Raw genomic sequence first — 24,125 nt, forward strand, 5'->3', positions numbered from 1 at the left:
TGAAGATGTATCTATACATAACTTCTATATTAAACAAAAGACATTTACTCATGCTGTTAAAACTTTCTGGCAGATTTTGGATAACCCTCCTTGCACCCCTTCACAATAACTCACAAACTATAACTCTTCTGAATCCCACTTCCACAAGCAGACAATCTTTTTTAAGATAAAATATGTTTATTATGGTATTTATATATTTCTAACTATTTAGCATATGTAAAGCTGTGCTACCATTTTTATTATCTTCTTTAAAACATGTCACTGACAAAGTGCCTCAGCAAGAGAAGGAAGGGGATGGGATTAGGGAAGCATGCAAACCTGTACAGCATGTTACCGTGCTGAATACTGTAGGCAGTATTAATATAATGTTAAGTATTTGTGTATCTAAATATAGAAGAACAGTAAAAATGCCCTATAAAAGATTTTTTTTAATGGTACACCTATTTAGGACACTTACCATGAATGGAGCTTGCGGGACTGGACATTGCTCTGGGTGAGTCAGTGAGTTAGTGGAGAGTGAATATGAAGGCCTAGGACAGGGTTGTTCCATCTTTTGGCTTCCCTGGGCCAAATCGGAAGAAGAATTATTGTCTTGGACCACACATAAAATACACTAACGCTAAGAATAGCTGATGTGCAAAAAAAAAAAAAAAAAAGAAATCACAAAAAAAACTCAATGTTTTAAGAAAGTTTACGAATTTGTGTTCAGCTGCATTCAAAGGTGTCCTGGGCCACGTGCGAGCCTCGGGTTGGACAAATTTGGCCCAGTGCATTAATGTACACTACTGTAATCTTTATAAACACCATACACTTAGGCTACATTAAGTTAATTTAAAAATATTTGCTTCAATAATAAAATTAACCTTAGCTTACTGTAACATTTTTACATTATAAACCTTAAAATTTTTTTAAATGTTTTTGACTTGTTTGTTATAACAGTTTAAAACACCAGCAATACATTATACAGCTGTACAAAAATATTTTCTTCATATCCTTATTCTATAAGCTTTTTTCTATTTTTAAATTTTTTCTAATTAAAAAATTTTTTGCTGAAAACTAAGAGACAAACACATTAACCTAGGCCTGCACAGTCAGGGTGATCAGTATCACTGTCTTCTGCCTCCACATCTTGTCCCATTGGAAGGTCTTCATGGGCAGTAATATTCATGGAGCTGTCATCTATGATACCAATGCCTTTGTCTGGAATACTTCCTGAAGGACCTGCCTGACTTTTTTATTTATATAAGTGGAAGGAGTACACGCTATACTTCCTGAAGGACCAGCTAACTTATATATATATATATATATATACACACATACATATATATATATATAAAAGTAGAAGGAGTACACGCTAAAATAACGATTAAAAGTAAATACATAAACTGACAACAGTTGTTTATTATCATCAAGTATTATAATAATTATATGTGCTATACTGTACTAAGACCGGCAGCACAGTCGATTTGTTTACACCAGCATCACCATAAACATGTGAGTAATGAGTTATGCTACAGTGTCACAATGGCTACATCATTAAGCAATAGGGCTTTTTTAGCTACATTATGGTGTATGGGACCACTATCATATATGTAGTTTGTCATTGACAAGAAAGTCATTATGCAGTGCATGACTGTATACAGATGGTCCTCAACTTACTGATGCAGTTACATCCTGTTAAACTCATTAGAAGTTGAAAATTTTGTAAGTAAAAAATCCATTTAATATACCTAACATACTATACAATATAGGTTAGCCTGGCCTACCTTAAATGTGCTTAGAACACTTACATTAATCTACAGTTGGGCAAAACCAGCTAACACAAAATCTGTTTTATAATAAAGCATTGATTACTGTACTGAAAATGAAAAACAGAATCATTGTATGGATACTAGAAATATGGTTTCTGCTGAATGCTTATCACTTTCATACCATTATAAAGTCCGGAAATCTTAAGTCACACCATAAGTTGGACTGTCTATATCAACTTTTGTCATTGTAGTAAGAATACTTAACATGAGCTCTGCCGTCTTAATTTTTTTCTGTACTATATAGTATTGTTAAATATAGGCACAATATTGTACAATAGACGTACTCATTTTGCATAACTGAAACTTTGTACCCACTGAATATCATGAACTCATTTCTTCCTTTTCCCAGCCCCTGGCAGTCACCATTTTACTCTTTGTTTCTATGACTATGATTGTTTTAGATACCTCATAAGTGGAATCATGCAGTATTTGTCTTTCTGTGACTCATTTACTTCATTTAGCATAGTGACTTTCAGGTTCATCCATGTCGCTGCATATGGCAGGATCTTTTTTTTTCAGTCTGAATAGTATTCCATTTTTCTTTATTCTTTCATCCATCAAAAGACATTAAGGTTATTTCCACATCTTGGCTATTGTGAATAATGCTGCAGTAAACATGATAGTACATATATCTCTTCAGGACCCTGATTTTAATGCTTTTAGATATGTACCCAGAAGTAGGATTGCTGGATCATATGGTCGTTCTATTTTTAATTTTTTGAGGCTAATTTTCCATGGCCAATGCACCGTGTTATATAGTCTACAAGAGTTCCAATTTCTCCACATCCTCACGGTTACCTTTTGTTTTTTCAATAATAGACATCCTAACATGTGTGAGGTGGTAGTTCATTGTGGTTTTGATTTGCCTAATTAAGTGTTGTAACACCTTCAAGTTTTCAAAACAAGTATTAGAAAAGAACTGACTGCATATGTAAGATAGAGCTGTAAATGATTTTTTCCTTTATGTGTGATCTGTTGTACCAGTACCTTTTATAGAATAGTCCATCTTTGCCTATTAGTTTGTAATGATGCTTTTGATATATGTCCTCATATATATGTGAGTCTGGCTCTTATTTCTTTGCACTGTTTTCATTGGTGTTTTTACTTCTCTCTATGCCAATATCACATTTTCTTAATCACAGCTTTGACACTTTGTAACCTTGGGCAAGTTAATTTCTCTGTGCATATGTACTCCCTCTGAAATTAAGATAATAGTACCTACTTCATTGGATAAATGAAAATATATTAATGTGCTTAGAAGTATGCACATGGCCCAAGAGTAAAACTCAAATATTAGTGATTTTGTTGTTAAATCAAACTTAATAAAGTTAATAAACTTAATTAACTTAATTAGTAAGTTAGTAATTAACTTAATTAAATTAATAATAAATTAAGCTTAATAAAGAGGCTTAGTAATGAGGAAACTGAGATTTCCATCTTGTTTTTCTTCCAAACTTTCTGGTGAAGTGGAGAGAGGGTTATGGAGGGATTCCCTGAAACAGTGACATTTAGGCAGATATATGAAAGATTATAGGTGTTAACTATGTGTCTTAGTCCCTTCAGGCTGGTATAACAAAGTACCAGTAAGTGGCTTAAAAACAGCAAATTTATTTGTCACTGTTCTGGAGGCTGGGAAATCCAAGATGGCTAGGTACTGGCAGGTTCTGTGTTTGGTGAGGACACAGCATACTTTCTGGTTCATAAATGGAACCTTCTAGCTGTAGTGGAAGGGATGAGGTGTCTCTCTGGGAACCTCTTTTATAAAGGCATAAATTCCATTCGTGAGGACTCTGCCCTTATGATCTAATCACCTCCTAATACCCTATCCTTGGGGGTTAGGATTTTAACATTAATTCTGGGGGAGGAGACACGTGCATTCAGACCGTAGCTCTACATGTTGAAGAGAATAAGGGAATTTTCTAGGTAGAAGGGGTTATGAGGCAGAAAATGGTGTGTCAAGGAACTGAAAGAAGCCTCTTGTAGCTGGATCTGGGCACAAAGAAAAATGGTACCTGCTGAGTCTAAAGGGGTAGCTAGGGTTAGATCATACAAGACCTTTTAGGCAATGTTAAGCATTTTAGACTTCATCCTACATAGTTATAACTATTTGTATTGGTTGATATCCTAATGACTTTAAGTCAATAAAAGAAACTCAAAAGCAAAAATTGGGCTTATCTGGACCCTAATAGTAAATGAGGATTAAGAATACCATTGAGAAGCCAGGTGTGGTGGCTCACACCTGTAATCTCAGCACTTTGGGAGGCCAAGGCGGGCGGATCATGAGGTCAGGAGATCAAGACCATCCTGGCCAAAAACCCTGTCTCTACTAAAAAATACAAAAAATTAGCCAGGCATGGTGGTGGGCGCCTGTAGTCCCAGCTATTTGGGAGGCTGAGGCGGGAGAATGGCGTGAACCCGGGAGGCGGAGCTGCAGTGAGCAGAGATCGCACCACTGCACTCCAGCCTGGACAACAGAGCAAGACTCCGTCTCAAAAAAAAAAAAAAAAACCTTTGAGAATATATAAATTCAGGTCTTTGTTCATTATTTGTAGCCTTTGTAATCTATTGATTCTGTTCTAGTATTTTTATCAGTTCTAATTGAACATTGGAATTTTGGCAGATTTCATAGATGTAGAAGTATAGTTTTTACAGTGTAGCAGATCTATATAAATGTATTGAAATAAAATCTTTTCATTTATTTTTCTGTGTCATCTAATCTTACCTTTCTTAGTCTTCTTTCTTGTCTACATCATCCAATCTTGTCTTTCTAATATATACCTAACAACACTATACATTATTTCTGGAATAGATTCTCCAATTTTTCTTTTTTTGTTTGCTTTTTGAGACAGAATCTTGCTCTATTGCCCAGGCTGGAGTGCAGTGGCATGCTCTCAGCTGACTGCAACCTCCATCTCCTGGATTCAAGCAATTCTTGTGTCTCAGCCTCCTGAGTAGCTGGGGTTACAAAAGCGTGTGCCACCACACTTGACTATTTTTGTATTTTTAGTAGATATAGGATTTTAACATGTTGACCAGGCTGGTCTCGAACTCCTGGCCTCAAGTGATCCAGCCATCTTGGCCTCCCACAGTGCTGGGATTACAGGCGTGAGCCACCATGGCCAGATTCTCCTATTTTTCTGCTTTCTTGATGTTTCATTACCATAAAATTGTATAGATAGAAATATGGTGCCCTTTTTCAATTGAAGATAGTATTGAAAGCAATTAAATATCATCAAATGGGAAAGTCTCCTATCATAATAGTATCATTGTACAGAAAGAAGTCACTACAAGATCTAGGAAAGATAGTTGATACAGAAATGTATGACAATACATGGATAGTTGATACAGAAATGTATGGCATTAGAAGGTTTACATACTTTTAGTACCATAGTCCCTTTTTATCTGCAGAGGGTAAGTTCCAAGACCCTCAGTGGATGCCTGAGCCTACAGATAGTACCAAACCTGATATACACTGCTTTTTCCTATACTTAGATGTAATAAAGTTTATAGGCCAGGCACAGTGGCTCGTGTTTGTAATCCCAGCACTTTGGGAGGCCAAAGTGCGAGGGCTGCTTGAGCCCAGGAGCTTGAAACTATCCTGGGCAACATAGTGATATATCATCTCTACAAAAAGTAAACAAAATTAGCTGGTTTTGTGGCACATGCCTGTAGTCCCAGCTACTCAGGAGACTGAGGTGGGACGATCACCTGAGCCAGGGAGGTCGAGGCTACAGTGAGCTGTGATCGTGCCACTGTACTCCAGCCTCGGTGACAGAGCAAGACCCTGTCTCAAAAAAATAATAATAAAAAAGTTATAAATTAGCCACAGGAAGATTAACAGCAACAATTAATAATAAAATAGGACAGTTATGACAATATCCTGTAAAAGTTATATGGATGTGGTTTCTCAAAATATCTTACTGTACTCTGCTTACCCTTTTTGTAATAGTGTGAGATGATAAAATGCATATGTGATGAGATGACATGAGGTAAATGACATAGGCATTATGATGTAAATGGAAGATTTCAGAAATAATTTATAGGTTTTAAATTACCTGTGTTCTGCGTAGCGTGATGAAATACTGTGCCATTCCACCCAAACTGTCTTCAAGCTGTCTTGGTTATCAGGTCGACTGTTGCAGTATCACAATCCTTATGTTCAAGTATCCCTTATTTTATTTAATAATGACCCAAAATGCAAGAGTGGTGAGAGTACCACAGTTGACAGTTAACCCGCAGAAAGTGAAACTGCAGCTAAAAGGAGGCTACTGTATAACTGTAAAGGATTTATTAAGTACTTTGGGAGATAGAACTCCATATCTTACAAATGTCTGAGTAACTATAAATAGAATTTCTGTATTATTCCACAAATTGTTTTTAATGTGTTTTCTAAATGATGTTTGTAACCATAGTATTAATGTTATCTCAAGTACATATTCTATTTTTAATGCATGTGGCATTATCTTTTTAAGAAAACTGACAGGAAATTTTGCATTTCCATTTTAAAGGGAAACGTCAGTAACTAAGAAAAATTAACTGAAGATCGGAATCTACCCTCCCAAATGGTACTATACTCCCCAGTAGTTTTCATACAAGTAAATCATTAAGGGGCAGATAACCCCTTACAAACTACTTTTATAGATAGTAGAAGAGTAAAAGCTATTCTAGGTTTGTTAGAAGAGTACAGGAGAAAAAGCTTGGCAAGTGCAGAAAATTTTCATCACCTTCAACACTTAGTCATGATAGTCTAAACAAATGTCGAATAGAAAGGAACTTCTCTAAGTTCATTAACAGTATCAAAAACCTACTGCAAGCTAATAAGCAGCATTTATAAAAAATCTACCTAGTGGTGAAACTTTAAATCTTGTCATTAAAAAATCAAGACAAAAATGTTTGCTGTCTCTTCACCTATATTTTAGAAGCCCTAGCCAAGAAAAATAGGCAATAGACAAGAACAGTAGGAATACAATTAGAAAGAAACGATTAAACACATTATTTGCCGCAACAATATGAGTTTTTACATAGAAAAATCTAAGGGAACCTACAACCAGGTAGAACTACTAAGAGTTCAGGATGCTGGTGGATATCAGATTAATCACTTTAAAAAATTAGGCTGAGCACAGTGGTTCATGCTTGTTATCCCAGCACTTTGTGAGGCCGAGGCGGGCGGGTCACTTGAGGCCAGGAGTTTGAGACCAGCCTGGCCAAGATGGCAAAACACAGTCTTTACTAAAAATAGAAAAATTAGCTGGGCATGGCACAAGCCATAATCCCAGCTACTCTGGAGGCTGAGGCACGAGAATTGCTTGAACCCCGGAAGTGGAGGTTGCAGTAAGCCAAGATCGTGCCACCACACTCCAGCCTGGGCAATAGAGTGAGACCCTGTCTCTAAAACACAAACAACAAATATTATTTCTATGCATCAACTACAAGCAGTTATAGAATGTAATTAACTAGAAAAAAAGGTAAAATTCACAGAGAAAAACGGAGGTTTCTAGGAATGAATTTAGCAAAACATGATTTTTATTGGGAAAACATATAAAATTCATTAAAAGACATTAACCTGAATAATGAAGAGATATGCCATGGCTGTGGATAAGAAGACTCACTGGTAAAGATGGCAGTGTCCCTCAATTTTGTAAGTTTAATGTACCTCCCATCAAAATCTTATTAGACTTTTTTGTGGAACTTTGCAAAGAAAGCAAATCGAATGTCTGAGTATAAGTAAAATCATTGCTAGTCTAGTCAGTATTTATTTTAGAAAATAGGATTTTCTTAAGACTTAGTCCCTCAATTCTTTTCTCAAAAATCTTAATCTCCACAATGTGTGGGGGCTTTCCATTGCATAATCTTGACAGTGGGTTCAGAATACTGGTACACAGATAATTCTGCATATCTACTTTTAGGGAGTTAGACTCATGAATATTCTTTAAGAATTCTGAGGTTTTGTTAGGTTAGTGCCTTTGCTTTAGCTATTTTCAGACGTTAACTGTGGGGTTTTATTCTTATAGTGTTATATATGGTAATCATAGAAAGAAACACTAGAATGGATAATCTAAAAAACTTCTTTACCTGTAGTATTACACACATGAGCTTTAAATCTCTCATTAACCTTTATCTTTACTGTTGATTCTGCTTGTGATTAAACCTGGTTAAATGTGGGGAAAATGTTTCTAGAAAAGAAAAGAATTTAAAATCATTATGAACCAATGACAAAGCAGTATTTTATAGGAGGTATACGGTAGTCAGAATAAATTTTTGCAATGTTTTAGGTATATATTTTTTTAATGCTTTCTATCCTAGTGAACACTTGTTTTACTTTTTCTGTCATTGGTCATCTGATGAGAAGTTAGTTCTAGGTAGCTGAAAATAAGATGAATATAGTTTCAGTAATGTTTACAATGTTAGCTCTATCACACTTTTGAAATCATTCAAAAACCAATCCTGCTTGCCCCTACTATAGGAGGAACAGTCAGAGATAGTATTGTTGTTAACTTCCGTTGGTAAAGAAGCTTAATTAACGTTTTAAGACTGATTATACTTTCTTTAATATTTTTATAGATTTAAGGAGTACAAATGCAGTTTTGTTACATGGATGAACTGCATAATGGTGAAGTATGATCTTTTAATGTAGCCATCAGCTGAATAGTGTATATTGTACTCATTTAATAATTTATCATCCCTCACCCGCCTCCCACCCTTCTGAGTCTCCAATGTCTGTTATTTCACTCTCTGTGTCCGTGTGTATACATGGTTTAGCTACCACTTATAAGTGATAACATGCAGTATTTGACTTTGTATTTCTGAATTATTTCCCCTAAGATAATGGCCTCCAGTTCCATCCATGTTGCTGCAAAAAAAAACATGCCTTCATTCTTTTTTATGGCTCAGTAGTATTCCACGATGTGTGTGTGTGCCACATTGTCTTTATCCAGTCATCCATTCATGGACACTTAAGGTGTTTCCTAAGATAATGGCCTCCACTTCCATCCATGGTGCTGCAAAAAAAACATGGTTTTATTCTTTTTTTATGGCTGAGTAGTATTCCATGGTGTGTGTGTGTATCCATATATGCCACATTGCCTTTATCCAATCATCCACTGATGGACACTTAGGTTGTTTCCATATCTTTGCTATTGTGAATAGTCCTGTGATAAACATAAAAGTACACGTGTCTTTTTGATAGAATTATTTCATTTCCTTTGAGTATATGCCCAGTAGTGTAATTACTACATCTAGTGGTAGTTCTATTTTTAGTTTTTTGAGAAATCTCCATACTGTTTTCCATACTGTTTTCCATAAAGGTTGTACTAATTTCCATTCCCACCATGCCTTTTCCTCTGCATCCTTGCCAACATCTGTTATCTTTTGACCTTCTAATAATGGCCATTCTGACTGGTGCGAGATGCTTTTTCACTGTGGTTTTACTTGCATTTATCTGATAATTAGTGATGTGAAAATTTTTTTCATATGTTAGTTGACCATTTATATGTGTTAGTTTGAAATTTTTCTGTTTAGAGTAAACAGACAATCTACAGAATGGGAGAAAATATTTTCAAACTATACATACAACAAAAGACCAGTATCTGGACTCTGTAAGGAACTTAATAAGAAAAAAACCAACCCTATTAAAAAGTGGACAAAGGACATGAACAGAATTCTCCAAAGAATACATATAGCCAGCAAACATATGAAACAATGCACAAAATCACTAATAATCAGAGAAATACAAATCAAAACCACAGTGAGGTACCATCTCATACCAGTCAGAGTGGCTATTATTAAAAAGTTAAATAACAGATTTTAGCAAGATTGCAGAGAAAAGGGAATGCTTAATATGTTATTGGTGAGAATGCAAATTAGTTCAGCCCCTGTGGAAAGCAGTTTGGAGATTTCTCAAAGAACTAAAAATAGAAATACCATACGCTCAGCAGTCCCATTACTAGAAAATAAATCATTCTGCCAAAAAGACACCTGCCAAAAGTATCACAGTACTATTCACAATAGTAAAGACGTGGAATCAACCCGGGTGCCCATCATTGATGGGTTGGGTAAAGAAAATGTGATACATGGCCAGGCGTGGTGGCTCATTCCTGTAATCCCAGCACTTTGGGAGGCCCAGGCAGCAGATCACTTGAGGTCGGGAGTTCGAGACCAGCCTGACCAACATGATAAAACCTGTCTCTACTAAAAATACAAAATTAGCCAGGCGTGGTGGCGCATCCCTGTAATCCCAGCTACTCGGGAGGCTGAGGCAGGAGAATTGCTTGAACCTGGGAGGCGGAAGTTGCGGTGAGCTGAGATCGCACCATTGCACTCCAGCCTGGACAACAAGAGCGAAACTCTGTCTCAAAAAAAAAGAAAATGTGATACATACACACCATGGAGTACTGTGCAGCTATCAAAAAGAATGAAATTATATCCTTTACAGCAACATGGATGCAGCTGGAGGCCATTATTCTAAGCAAATTAGCACAGATACAGAAGACCAAATACTGTGTGTTCTCACTTATAAGTAGGAGCTAAACATTGGGTATACACGAACATAAACTGGGAACAATAGACACTGGGGATTCCAAAAGAGAGGAGGGAGAGAGGGGAGTAGAGGTTGAAAAACAACCTATCGGTTATGTATTTGCTACTGGGCAACAGGATCATTAGAAACCAAAACCTCAGCATCGGGCAGTATACCCATGTAACAAACCTGTATATGTACCCCCTGAATCTAATATTAAAAATAAAATTTAAAATATTTTTAACTGAATTTTTGATATAAAAATAACTTTTAAAAATCTGTGTTCTTTGTCCACTTTTAAATGAGTTTTATTTTTTGTTGCCGTCATTGTCATTGAGTAGTTTGAGTTCCTTGTAAATTCTGAATATTAGTCCTTTGTTGGAGGCATAGATTACAGATGTTTTCTCCCATTGTTAGGTTGTCTGTTCACAATTATTTCTTTTGCTGTACAAAAGTTTTTCAGTTAAACTGAGTCACTTTTGTCTATTTTTGTTTTTTGTTGGATTTGTTTTTGAGATGTTAGTCATAAATTCTTTTGTGTAGGCCAGTATACAGAGAGTTTCTCCTAGGTTTTTTTTTTTTTTTTTTTAGGACGTTTATAAAAGTTTCAAGATCTTGAATACACCTTGCATTAATTTTTGTTGTTGTTGTTTTTCTACCTTGAGTTAAATATTTTTTATAGTGAGAGGTAGGGGTCCAGTTTCATTCTTCTCTTCTGCATGTGGCAATCCAGTTTTCCCGGCACCGTTTATTGAATAGGGTCTCCTTTTCCAGTGAATGTTTTTGTCAGCTTCGTTGAAGATCAGTTGGCTATAGGTATGTGGCTTTATTTCTGGGCTCTCTGTTCTGTTCCATTGATCTGTGCATCTGTTTTTGTACCAGTACCATGCTGCTTTGGTTACTATAACCTTGCAGTGTAATTTGAAGTTGAGTAATTTGATGCCTCCAGCTTTGTTCTTTTTGCTTAGGATTGTTTTGTCTATTGAAATTTTTTTTTTTTATATCATATGAGTTTTAGAATTGTTTTTTCTAATCCAGTGAAACATGATGTTGGTATTTTGATAGAAATTACATTGAATCTGTAGATTGCTTTGGGCAAGGGGAGTATGAGTTATTTTAACATTATTGATTCTTCTGATCCATCAGCATGGGATGTTGTTCCACTTATTTGTGTCATCTGCAGTATCTTTCATCATTGTTTTGTAGTTTTCCTTATAGAGGTCTTTCACCTCCTTGATTACATGTATTCCTTGGTATTTTACTTTTTTTTTTTTTTTTTGGTAGCTTTGGTAAATGAAACTGACTTTGATTTGGTTCTCAGCTTGATTGTTAGTAGTGTATAAAATTGCTTCTGGTTTTTTTAAGTTGATTTTGTATGCTGAAACTTTACTAGTTTGTTTCTTAAAGACATCTTCGTGGAATCTTTAGGGTTATCTAGGTATAAGATGATATTGTCAGCAAACAGATAACTTGACTTCCTCTTTTCCAACTTGAATGACTTACTTCTCTTTCCTGTTTTCTGGCTGTGACTTTTAGTACTATATTGAATTGGAGTGTGTAAGTGGGCATTTTTGTCTTGTTCTCATTTTTAGTGGGAATGCTTTCAACTTTTCTCCATTCGTATGATATTGGTTGTAGTTTTGTTGTATGTGACTTTTATTATTTTGAGATACGTTCCTTCTGTGCCTGCTTTGTTGCTGGTATTCATCATGAGATGTTGAATTTTACCAGCTACTATTTTTGCATCTATTGAGATTATTATATGGTTTTTGTTTTTAATTTTGTTTGTGGTGAGTTGCATTTATTGATTTGCATATGTTGAACTTTCCTCGCATGCCTGGAGTAAAACCCACATGATCATGGGGTATTATCTTTTTGAACACTGTTGTATTCAATTTGCTAATATTTCATTGAGGAATTTTGCGTCTGTATTCATCAGGAGATATTGGTCTGTAGTTTTCTTTATTTGTTGAGTCCTTGTTTGACTTTGGTATCAGGTTGACACTGGCCTTGTAGAATTAGAAAGGGAAGATTCCCTCTACTATTTTGGAACAGTTTCAGTGGGATTGATACAAGTTCTTTTTATGTCTGGTAGTATTCAGCTCTGAATCCGTCCTGTCCTGAGCTTGTTGTTGTTGTTGTTGTTGTTGTTAGACTTTCATCTTACTGATTTAATCTTAGTACTCATTATTGGTCTCTTCAGGGTTTCCAGTTCTTTCTGGTTCTCTACAATCGGGAGGTTGTATGTTTCCAGGAGTTTACCCACTTCCTCTAGGTTTTCTAGTTTGTGTATGTAGAGATGCTCATAGTAGTCTCTGATGACCTTTTGTGTTTCTGCAGTATCAGTTACAATCTTTTCTTTTTTATTTCTGATTGTGTTTATTTGAATCTTCTCTCTTCTTGGTTAGTCTACCTAGCAGTCTATCTGCTTTCTCTTTTCAAATAACTTTTCATTTCATTGATCTTTTTGTGCTGTATTTTTTATCTCAGTGTCACTTACTTTTCCTCTGATCTTTATGTCTTTTCTTCTGTCAACTTTGGGTTTAGTTCTTGTTTTTCTGTTTCATTGGGTGTGACATTTCGGTTGTTGATTTGTGTGGTTTTTTTATTATTGTTTTGTTTTGTTTTTTAGACAATATAAACTTTCCTCTTAGCACTGCTTTTGCTGTATCCCAGAGGTTTGGTATGTTGTATCTCCTTTTTCATTCATTTAAACATTTTTTAAAATTTTCATCTTAATTTTGTTGTTGACCCAAAGATCATTCAGGAACATGTTACTGAATTTCCATGTCTTTGTATAGCTTCAAGAATTCCCCCTTGGGAATGATTTCTAGCTTTATTTCACTGTGTTTAAGAAGATACTTGATATTATTTCAATTTAAAAAAAATTTTTTAAGACTTGTTTTGTGGCATACCATATGGCCTATTTTGGAGAATGTTTCATGCATGATGAAAAGAATGTATATTCTGCTATTTGGGGGTAGAATGTTCTGCAAATGTCTGCCAAAAAGATTTAGTTTAGAATCCAATTTAATTCTGGCGTTTCTTTGTTGGTTTTGTGTCCTGATGATCTGTCTAGTGCTGTCAGTGGAATATGGAAGTCCCCCACTATTATTGTATTGCTATTTATATCTTTTCTTAGGTCTTATTTTATGAATCTGAGTTTTGGTCCTCTGGTGTTGGGTACATATATATTTAGGATTGTTATATCTTTCTATTGAATTGATCCCTTTATCATTATAATGACTTTGTATTTTTTTACTGTTTCTGATTTAAAGTCAGCTTTATCTGATCTAAGTATAGCTACTCCTACTTGTTTTTGGTTTCCGTTTACATGGAGTATCTTTTTGCACCCCTTTCTTCAGTCTGTAAGTTTCTTTACCACTAAAGTGAGTTTTTATTGTTAGCAGCATAGAGTTAGATCTTGTTTTCTAAATTCATCCTGCCAATCTTTTATCTTTTAAGTAGAGCATTTAACCCATTTGTGTTTGAGGTAAATATTGATATGTGAGATTTTATTCCTGTAGTAATGTTAATTGTTATCACATTGCTTTGTAGTTTCATTGGTGTAATTATTTTACAAGATCTGTGGATTTTTTACTTTATTACGTTTTTATGATGGCAGGTATTGACCCTTCATTTCCAGGTTTGACCTCCCTTGATCATTTTTGTAGAGCCAGTCTAGTGGTGACAGATTCCCTCAATGATTGTTTTTCTAGGAAAGACTTTATATCTCCTTTATTCCTAAAGCTTTTTCTAGCAGGATACAAATTTTCAGGTTGACAGTTTTTTTTTTTTTTTCTTTAAGCCTATTTTGAAAATAGAATCCCAGTCTCTTCTGACTTGTAAGTCATCTGCCAGGAAGTCTGCTGTTAGTCCGATGGAGTTTCCTTTGTAGGTGACCAAATGCTTTTCTCTTACTGAGACCTGACACAGTCTGATGACTCTTTGTCATGGTGAGGCCCTTCTTGTAATGTATTTTTCTGGATTTCATTGAGCCTGTTATTCTGGATGTCTAGATCACTTGCTGGACAAGAGAAGTTGGTTTTCCAAACTTTTTGCTTTCTTTTCTTTTCTTTCTCAAGAATACCTAAAATTCCTAGGTCCAGACGTTTTAAGTCTCCTACTTCTCGAAGCCTTTGTTCATCTTTAGCATTCTTTTTTCTTCTTCAAAAGACCTATCTTTAATATCTGAGATTGTTTCTTCTCCTTGATCTAGTGTATTGTTGAAGCGTTCATCTGTAGGATTTTGTAAATCCTTCAGTGAATTTTTTATTTCCAAAAGATTCCATTTATATCCTTAATTGATTTTCTGTTTCTTTGTGTTGGTTTTTCACATTTTCTGTGAATCTCATTGAGCTTCCCTAAAAATCAATATTGTGAATTATTTAGCATTTCAGTAATGTTGAATAGGATTTATTGCTAGAGAGTTAGTGTGATCCTTTGAGGGTGTTGTAACACCCTGTTTTTTCAGACTTCCAGAATTACTATACTGGTTCTTTCTCATCTGGAAAAACTCATTTCTCAGTTTGAATTAATTTTTCTATGGGCAAGACTGTTTTCCTTTGAGGATGTGACTATAATGTATGTTGAATAGGGTCATTTGGCTTTGCTTCTGGGTGCTTTTAGTGGCAAAGACTCTGTATGAATTTCCTGGTTTTAGATAGCCTTTGTTTGGTGGCTTTCTCAAACATCAGGTGTGATAGTGGTATACTTGGCATGTGAGCAGGCTCACAGCCTCCTGTAGAGCCAGAGTAGCAGAGGTCTCAAGAAGCTTATCTTGTTCCCAAGTTGTGTGCATTTATGGTAGCAGATTTGTATTGGGTTGTGCAGTTCATCCTCCAGGCCAGTAGTAGCATTTGCAGGTATGAGTCAGCATCAGTGGTAACAGTGGGGTTTACGCTTGACCTGTGTTTGCCAGGGAAAGCTCAGATATTCTGATGACTGGCGGAAGCGCCAGCCCTGACGAGGGTGGCAGGAGAGAGGGGAGTCATCGGGCCACTGGTAAAATGCCCTGAGGTCTTTTGTGGAGGGAGGTGGGGGGTGTAGGCCGGGGTGATGAGCTGTGTTAGCACCCTGGCTTCAGCCGGCGGGGATGTGCTGTTTCCCTCTCACATTCCTGTTCTGGTGCTCAGGTTGTTCAGTTCTCTTAGACACTGCCGTTTATTTCCAAGCTGCAGTGTAGCCTAGAACTGAAGGAGATGCTAGCCCCATGGCTTGACACTACACTTCTGTGCTGTCTGGAAATGGGTGCCATGCAGACTCTGCTCCGCATGGCAGGACCCCTGAAACTCTATGCAGAGAGTGGGAGAGGACCCACCTTTCTCATGAACCTGGGCCCAGAGGCCACTGCCAGTGGAGCTGCAGTTGCCCCTCACAGCTTCACATAGCCTGCCCTCTGGTTTCTTGTGCCAGCTTCCTATGCGAGCAGCAGTGACTGTGTCTGCAACAGTGTGGAGGGAGAGGAGAAGTCCCCTTCTTTATGTTTGGGCTCAAGCACAGGGGCCACTTGGCCAATGGTACGGGACCTTACTCCTCACTTGCAGTGCTGAGCAGAGTTTGTGTCTCTGTGTCTCTGCCAGGAGAAGGCATTCACTTGCAACCCCAAGCAGGGAGCTCTTGGGGGGCTCTGGAAAATGCATGTTTTGGTTTCCTTTGTCCCAGGGGCTGTCCCTTTGGTGCACTGCACTTTTCCTTCCCTTAAAAGTAGCACTCCTTGAGGGATCGATTATTGGGAACCTTGCAGCACCCCTGGGTCTAACTAGCACTGTACCACTGCTGCCCGCTGAGTGGGTGCTGGGGAATGTCAGCAAGAGCTCCCAGGATATGGAAGCACAAGGGCTGAGGTTCCCTGGGCAAGATGAAGTCCCCTGATGGATGTGCTCTGACAATGATGCCTTGCCACAGACGCTCGAGTCTAGGGGGGTGGGAAGGTGAGCAACCCAGCGTGAGCTTGCAGTCTGGTGTAACACCCTCAAGAAATCCCTACCCTTACCACTGTCTGGGTTTGTGAGAGCAGAGGAGCTCTCCCATAGATCACATACTAGCAGTCCGCCACAGGAATGAGGGATCCCAAACACTCTTGCTTACCCTTTTCCATGCAACACCAAGTCCCTTAGGGCTCCCAGCAACTGTTTTTTGGCCGCTCACTTCCTTCTTTTTCTATGTCTAAATTTTTTCCTGTGATTTTTGTGTACTAGTATTCTCTCTTTGATATTCTGTTAGAGCTGTGATTATGTGTTTGTAATTTTGGTTCTTTTTTCTTTTTTGAGACTGAGTCTCACTCTTTCGCCCAGCCTGGAATGCAGTAGTACGATCTCGGCTCACTGCAACCTCTGCCTCCCAGGTGCAAGCAGTTCTCCTGCCTCAGCCTCCTGAGTAGCTGGGATTACAGGCACCTGCCACCATGCCTGGCCAATTTTTGTATTTTAGGTAGAGACGGGATTTCACCATGTTGGCCAGGCTGATCTTGAACTCCTGACCTCAACTGATCCACCCGCGTCAGCCATCCAACACGCTGGGATTGCAGGCGTGAACCACCGCGCTCGGCCGTAATTTTGGTTCTTTTTTCTGAAGAGAACTGGAAATTGATGTCTCTAGTCAGCCATCTTGAACCTCTCTCTGATTATAATTATTATAATTAACCTTGCAACCCTTGATGACTGGTTTCCTTTACCTCCAAAACACATAATAAAGTACATAAAATTATTTGCAAGTTTCTTGTAAAAGAACCATTTTTTAATTTACCATTTTGCATTTTTAAATTTATTTTGACAGATTCTTATGATTATTTGCATATTTATTTAATTGAGAAGCATTTTCTTGAATACTTATATTTGTATTTTTATATCAATATTTGTCATCAAGTAGTATATGTTTGTAGAACAATAGGAGTAATACTTTATACGAATGAAGTCTTGTCTTTCTAATACTAAGTGGCATTACAGTTATTTTCAATAATCCTTTGAAGTAGATGTCTTTTAATATAAAAGGAAATATCAAAAATTGATGGCTCGTCTACTGTTCCTGTATTTTCAGGTGTTTTCCTTAACCAATTTCTTTTATTTTCTAGGTACCTAGTCGATAGTCGCTGGTTCAAACAGTGGAAAAAATATGTTGGCTTTGACAGCTGGGACAAATACCAGATGGGAGATCAAAATGTGTATCCTGGACCCATTGATAACTCTGGACTTCTCAAAGGTCATTATTTTCTTCCTTCAGTCAAGTTGTAAATGTGTTAAATTTCATTATGTAAATGTCAGTTGAGTATGGAAAATGTTAGTGTAAATAAGTTGATAAATTAGAAATATCTTTGCATTACAGATTTGACCTAATGAACTTATTATTCTAATTCGTTATTTAAAATTTTATAGTTATTATTCTGTATGACAGGTTTTGTTTTTTATTTATGATGTAATAAGGCTTTATTGTTGTTTAAACTCTTAAATGAAGAATGTGATTTCTTCATTTAAAGATTTCATTATTAAGTAATCATTATTTAATGATTATTAAGTAATAAGACTTATTAAATAATAATTAAAGACTGATTATTTTGAGAAATGCTGTGTCACATATTGTTTTTCCTAGAGGACATGTGACATTTTTTAAAATTTGAAGAATAATCATATATGCTTGCATTCTTAAATTTTTGCATTAGCTTTCTACAACGCTCACTACTTGCCAGTCCACTTCTATATACCTCTTACTATGGGTAAAGGGGACAAACCATAAGTATCAGAACTTCCATTTCTAACAGTGGTTCTCAAAACACTGGATATCAGGCAGCGGAAAACAGTGATCCTTGAGAGATGGGAAACAAAATAGATAAGCCCTCCGACTGCCTTCTGTTTACTGCATTCAAAGAGTTTCCAAGACACAACATGGGAAGATGAAACCCATGCAGACCCTTGCGATCTCCCTTAGTTGAGGAAACAGAGTTTGCAGTCCGGGAAAACCAAGCCTACAAGAATCCAGGAAAATACCAGAAAGTAGTGAGTAGCTCAGAGAGAGAGACCTAGACCCTCCATAGGGTTACTCTTAAGTCTTCAACTGTTAATCAGCACTTTGCATGTGAGAGAACTTTTCAAGGCCAGACGAGGTACCACTGAAAAGAAGGAACAATCATCGACGCTAATATAGGATTGGGAATCATTTGTGTTCTCAGCAGCCAGAGTGGAAAACCACATAATTTACGGAATAGACTTCTGAGAACAGTTTTACTTATATAATAGGGTGAAATTAATTTTCCTGCTCTGCTAGCCTGAAAGCATCAAACTATTTCCAATTAACTGCATTTCAGAATAAAACTTGAGTATTTATAAGAATACAAAAATATCCAGCATACAAAAGTGTAAAATTTATAATGGCTTGGATCTGACCAAATATTACCTGGCATGTGAAGAAGCAGGAAAATATGATCAATAATGACAAGCAGTGTTGATCTTAAAAACAAATCTCCCCCACAAGACATGGAAAAAATTAATAAAGAACAGATGAGACAAATACAAAATTAAAAGTTGCTAGATTGAAACCCAGCTCTATGAATAATCACATTAAATGTAAACACCTCAACTAAAGGTAGTGGTGGTGAGATTAGATTAAAAAGTTAAGAACCAGCTATCAACTGCCTACGAGAAACTCACTTTAAATGTAAGGACACAGATAGATTACAGGAAAGATATGGAAAAAGATAACACCAGGCTGTGGTAAGCAAGACTAATCCCCAGTGATCCTCACTCTTGTGTAATACTCTCTTCTTTGAGTGTAGGTGAAACTTGTAAATAGGATGAAGACATCACTCCTATGATTATGTTATGTGGCAAAAGGAGACTCTCCTGGTGAACGTAATCTAATCACACATACCCTTTAAAAGCAGAGAGTTTCTCTGGCTGGTGGCAAAAGAATTCAGAGATGCATGAAAGAGAGCCAACATGTCATTGCTGGTTTGAAGTTGGAAGGAATTGTGTGAGATGCAAGGCAGGCAGCATCTAGGAACAGAGAGAGGCCTCAGGTTGACAGCCAGCTAGGAAACGGGAACCTCAGACTCACAACCATGGGTAACTGAATTCTGCCAACAACCTGAATGGGCTTGGAAGCAGATTCTCCCTCAGACCTTCAGATAAGAGCCCAGTAGGGGTGATATCTTGACTTCAGCCTTGTAGAACCCTAAGCACAAATCCATTTGGGCCCTCCTGAACTACTGACCCACAGAACTGTGAACTAATAGCGGTAATGTTTAAGCCGCTATGGTAATTCATTATGCAACAGTGGAAAACTAATACACTTGCTAACACTATTTTTTAAAAAGTTGGAGACATTAAGTTTCAGAATAAAGAAAATTATTAGGGATAGGTCACTTTATAATGACTAATGGGATGGGATAGTTCATCAAGAGAATATAGTAATCCTAAATATATACCTACCTAATGGCATAACTTGAAAATATGTGAAGAAGAGTGATGTCAGCAGGATGATAGGATAGAAAGTCCCAGCCCCCAATCCCCAACAGAAACACTGAAGTAACAGTGGTCCAAACTATCTTTATGAGAAACCCAAGATCCAGTTAAGAATTTGCAGTATTCCAGATGAGCACAAAACTGAGAACAACAATATTGAAATGGGTAAGAACAATTTTATTTTGCCCCCATCAGCCCCTCCTCCAAGGAGACTTAGCTTAGTCTCAAGAGAGATTGTCTCAGATCAGGACCTCTCCCTTCGGGCGAAAGAGAGAGATCTTGTGTTTAATTTTCCAGCCCTTCAGTGTACTACCCAACAGGCCAGTTTTTTAAAAACATTTTTATCACCTTACACAGAGTGCTGATGGAACCAGCATAGTTCTGATGCCTGGGGGCAGTTAACAGAGGAAAAGGGGTGGGTGGTTGCTGCAGCTGGAAGGCTCTCAGAAATTGAGAGAAGGCTAAGAACCTGAGGCTTCTCTCCCAGGAAGGAAGGAGAGGAGTGGAGGCATCCTACACTGCCCATGCCTTTCAGTGTGCTGCCTGAGGGGCCAGTTTCTGTCATGCCTCATTGTACCAGAGAGCTGACATAGTTCAAATAACTGGGGGAAATTAAGAACAAAAGAAAAGGGATAGGTGGCTTGCTGCAGCTGCCACAACCCTGTAATATTGGGAGGAGGCATAGAACCTGAGACTTGTCTCCTAGGGAAGAAGAAAAGGAGTGGAGTGTACCTCCAGTGTTCCAGTCTTTCAGGGTACTGCTTGAAGGCCTGATTGCTGTCTTACCTTAGCCAGTGTGCTAATGGAACTGGCAGAGTTTGGTGGGGGCAGATAGGAACAAAAGAAAAGGGGCAAGTGGCTTGCTGCACTCAGCACAGCTCTACAAGATTTGAGAAGGCAGAGAACTCAAGGTTTCTTTACAAGGAAAAGGGAGACAAGCGGGATGTACCGCTAATGTTCTGGTCTGTGGTATGATGTAGTAAGATACCAGAAGGAGGAAGAGGTTATGGGCTCCTGAAAAAAAAAGAAAAAAGTCAATAAATCCTTCTAATTAGGAATCTGCATGCACAAGTACAGAAAAGACATACCCACAAAAAAAAGTTTGAGATGTTCTCAGAATCTCTAGCCAGCTGATGGGTGGAAGTGAAGCTATTTGCCTTTCAAAGCCAGTTCATAAAGACTGGGAGAGGTGGCTGTTTCTTCAGTTGCACAAACACCTGTGCAAAGCTAGGAGAACTCAATCAGAGAAACAAGACACAAAGAAACAAAATCTCCAGAAACTGACCCTAAAGAAATAGAGATGAATTGCCTGACAGAGAATTCAGAATAATTGTCTTACAAAGCTCACTGAGTTACAAGAAGACATAGACAACTTAACAAAACCAGAAAAATAAAAATTCACAAAATATCAACAAGGAGCTAAAAATTATGAAGAACCGAACAAATTTTGGAATACAATAACTGAAAAATTCACTAGAGGTCTTCAACAGCAGACTTGATCAAGTAGAATTGGCAAACTTGTAGACAGATCATTTGAAATTATCCAATCAAAGGAATAAAAATAATAAAAAACAGTAAAGGAAGTCCAAGTGACTTCTGGAACACCATCAAATGAACCAATTTGTGTGTATGGAAGTTCCAGAAGGAGGAAAGTGAGAGGGGCAGAAAGCATATTTAAAGACATACTGACTGAGGCCAGGCATAGTGGCTCACACCTGTAATCCCAGCACTGTGGGAGGCCAAGGTGGACAGATCACATGAACACAGGAGTTCCAGATCAACTTGGGCAACATGGTGAAACCCTGTCTCTAGAAGAAATACAAAAAAATCCAGCCAGTTGTGGTGACTCATGCCTGCAATCCCAGCACTTCGGGAGGCCAAGGCAAGAGGATCACAAGGTCAAGAGATCGAGACCATCCTGTCCAACATGGTGAAACCCCATCTCTACTAAAAATACAAAAAAATTAGCTGGGTGTGGTGGCATGCACTTGTAGTCCCAGCTACTCAGGAGACTGAGGCAGGAGAATCACTTGAACCTGGGAGGCAGAGGTTCAGTGAGCTGAGATCGTGCCACTGCATTCCAGCCTGGCGACAGAGCAAGACTCCATCTCAAAAAATAAAATGAAATAATCTGTGGGTGGTGGCATACACCTGTAGTCCTAGTACTGGGGAGGCTGAGGTGAGAGGATTGCTTCAGCTTGGGAGACGGAAGTTGTAGTGAGCTGAGATCACACCACTGCACTCCAGCATGGGTGACAGAGTAAGACCCTGTCTTGAAGAAGGAAAAAAAAAAAAGAATGAAATAATGACTGAAACTTCCTAAAACTGGGAAGGGAAATTGGACATCTACATTCACAAAGCCCAAAGAATTGAACAACACTGTTAATCAACTTGACCTAATTGAATTTTGTAAAACATTCCTTGTACCCATTAGGAATCACACCCTATCCCTTCTCTGCTGCCACCCCCAGCTCTAGACAACTACTAATCTCCTTTGTCTCTGTGGATTTGCTTATTCTGGACATCTCATGTAAGTGGAATCATACAATATGTGTGGGTTTTTTGCTTTTTTTTTTTTTTATTTTTTGAGATAGAGTCTCACTCTGTTGCCCAAACTAGAATGCAGTGGTGCAATCTCAGCTCACTGTAACCCCCACATCCCAGGTTCTAGCAATTCTCCTACCTCAGCCTCCCAAGTAGCTAGGATTACAGGTGCGTGCCACCACACCTGGCTGATCTTTGTATTTTTAGTAGAAACAGGGTCTCACCATGTTGGCCAGGCTGGTCTCGAACTCCTGACCTTAGGTGATCCACCCGCCTTGGTCCCCGAAAGTACTGGGATTACAGGTGTTAGCCACTGCGCCCAGCCCAATACATGTTCTTTTATGTTTATCTTCTTTTACTTAGGACAGCAGAATGTTTTCATGTTTTATCCATGTTGTTGCATGAATCAGTACTTAATTTCTTTTTGTAGATGAATGATATCTACTGAATGGTAGCACAGCTTTGGACATTTGAGTTGTTTTCACTTTTTGGCTCTTGTGAGTATTGTTGCTACAAACATTCTTGTAAAAGTTTTTGGGTAGGTGTGTTTTCCTTTCTAATAGGTAGATACCTAGACATGAAATTGTTGGGTCTTTTTAAACTTCATTGTTTTACTATTTTAGGAACTATTAGACTGTTTTTCCAAGGTCGTTGCATCATTTTACATTGTTGCTGGTAGTGTGTGAGAATTTATTGCTCCACATTATTGCCAACACTTGTTCTTGTCTGTCCTTTTTATTACAGCCGTCCAAGTAGGTGTGAAGTGGTATCTCATTGTGATTTTTGACTTGCATTTCCCTGGTGATTAATGACGATAAGTTCTTTGTTTTGTGCTTGTTATATATCTTTTTTAGTGAAATATCTATTCAGATCCTGTGCCCATTTTTAGTAGAGTTGTTTGTCTTTTTATTGTTGTATTTTCAGAGTTTGTTATTTATTTAGGATGCTAGACCCTTATCAAATGTATGATTTGCAAAAATTGTTTCTTATTCTGTGGCCTTTTTATTTTCTTGATGGTGACCTTTGAAGCACATAAGTTTTTTAATTTTAAGTCCAATTTGCCTTTTTTTCCCCTTTGTTGCTTGTGCTTTTGGTGTCAGAAAGCATTGCTGAAACCAAGTTTGCAAAAATTTATGTAACATTTATACTTACATTTTATTCTAAGAGTTTTATAGTTTTGGCTGTTACATTTACACCATTGGTCTACTTTAAGTTAATTTTGTATATGGGGTACGGTAGTGTTGTAACTTCATTCTTTTGCATGTGGATATTGAGTTGTCCAGTAGGCTTTTTCATAGAAATGGATAAGCTGATCCAAAAATTAATGTGGAAATTCAAATGACAGAATGGCTGAAACAACTTTGAATTCTCAAATAAAATCATACAGGTTAACACTATTTGATTTCAATCCTTATTTTAAAACTATAATAATAAATATAGTTGATATTGACATAAAGACAAATACATCAATTGACCAGATTAGAGAATCCGGAAATAGATCTTCACATATATAGTCATTTTATCCATATGACCAATTGTATACAAATGATCACACAGTGTTATTTGTAATAGAAAAAGTTGTGAACAACTCAAATGCCCATCAACACCTGAATGGATAAACAAAATGTAGCATATCCATACAATGAATTCCCACTCAGCAATTAAAAGAAATTAAGATATATAAAAACATGGATATATCTCAAAATAATTACATGGCATGAACGAAGTCAAACAAAAAAGTGGACATACTATTTTTATGTAAGACTCTAGAAACTGCAAATTTGTCTATAGTAACAGAAA

The 24,125-nt window shown here is 37.3% G+C and overlaps 1 protein-coding gene across 16 annotated transcripts in view; it reads left to right on the forward strand.

Moving 5' to 3' along the window:
• The window catches only part of USP15 (ubiquitin specific peptidase 15), a 148,599-nt gene that overhangs the window by 16,985 nt on the left and 107,489 nt on the right, over window positions 1-24,125 (forward strand). For all 16 annotated transcript variants that reach the window (XR_012420423.1, XR_012420424.1, XR_012420427.1 and 13 more), the window contains exon 2: window positions 17,399-17,526. Coding sequence is in view for 6 of the 16 variants with exons in the window: in XM_065524510.2 (XP_065380582.1) it covers window positions 17,399-17,526 (128 nt within the window). In the remaining 10 variants the exon portion in view is untranslated. The remainder of the gene's footprint in view (window positions 1-17,398; window positions 17,527-24,125) is intronic.

This window comes from Macaca fascicularis, chromosome 11 (genome assembly GCF_037993035.2).
Source record: "Macaca fascicularis isolate 582-1 chromosome 11, T2T-MFA8v1.1".
NCBI lineage: Eukaryota > Metazoa > Chordata > Mammalia > Primates > Cercopithecidae > Macaca > Macaca fascicularis.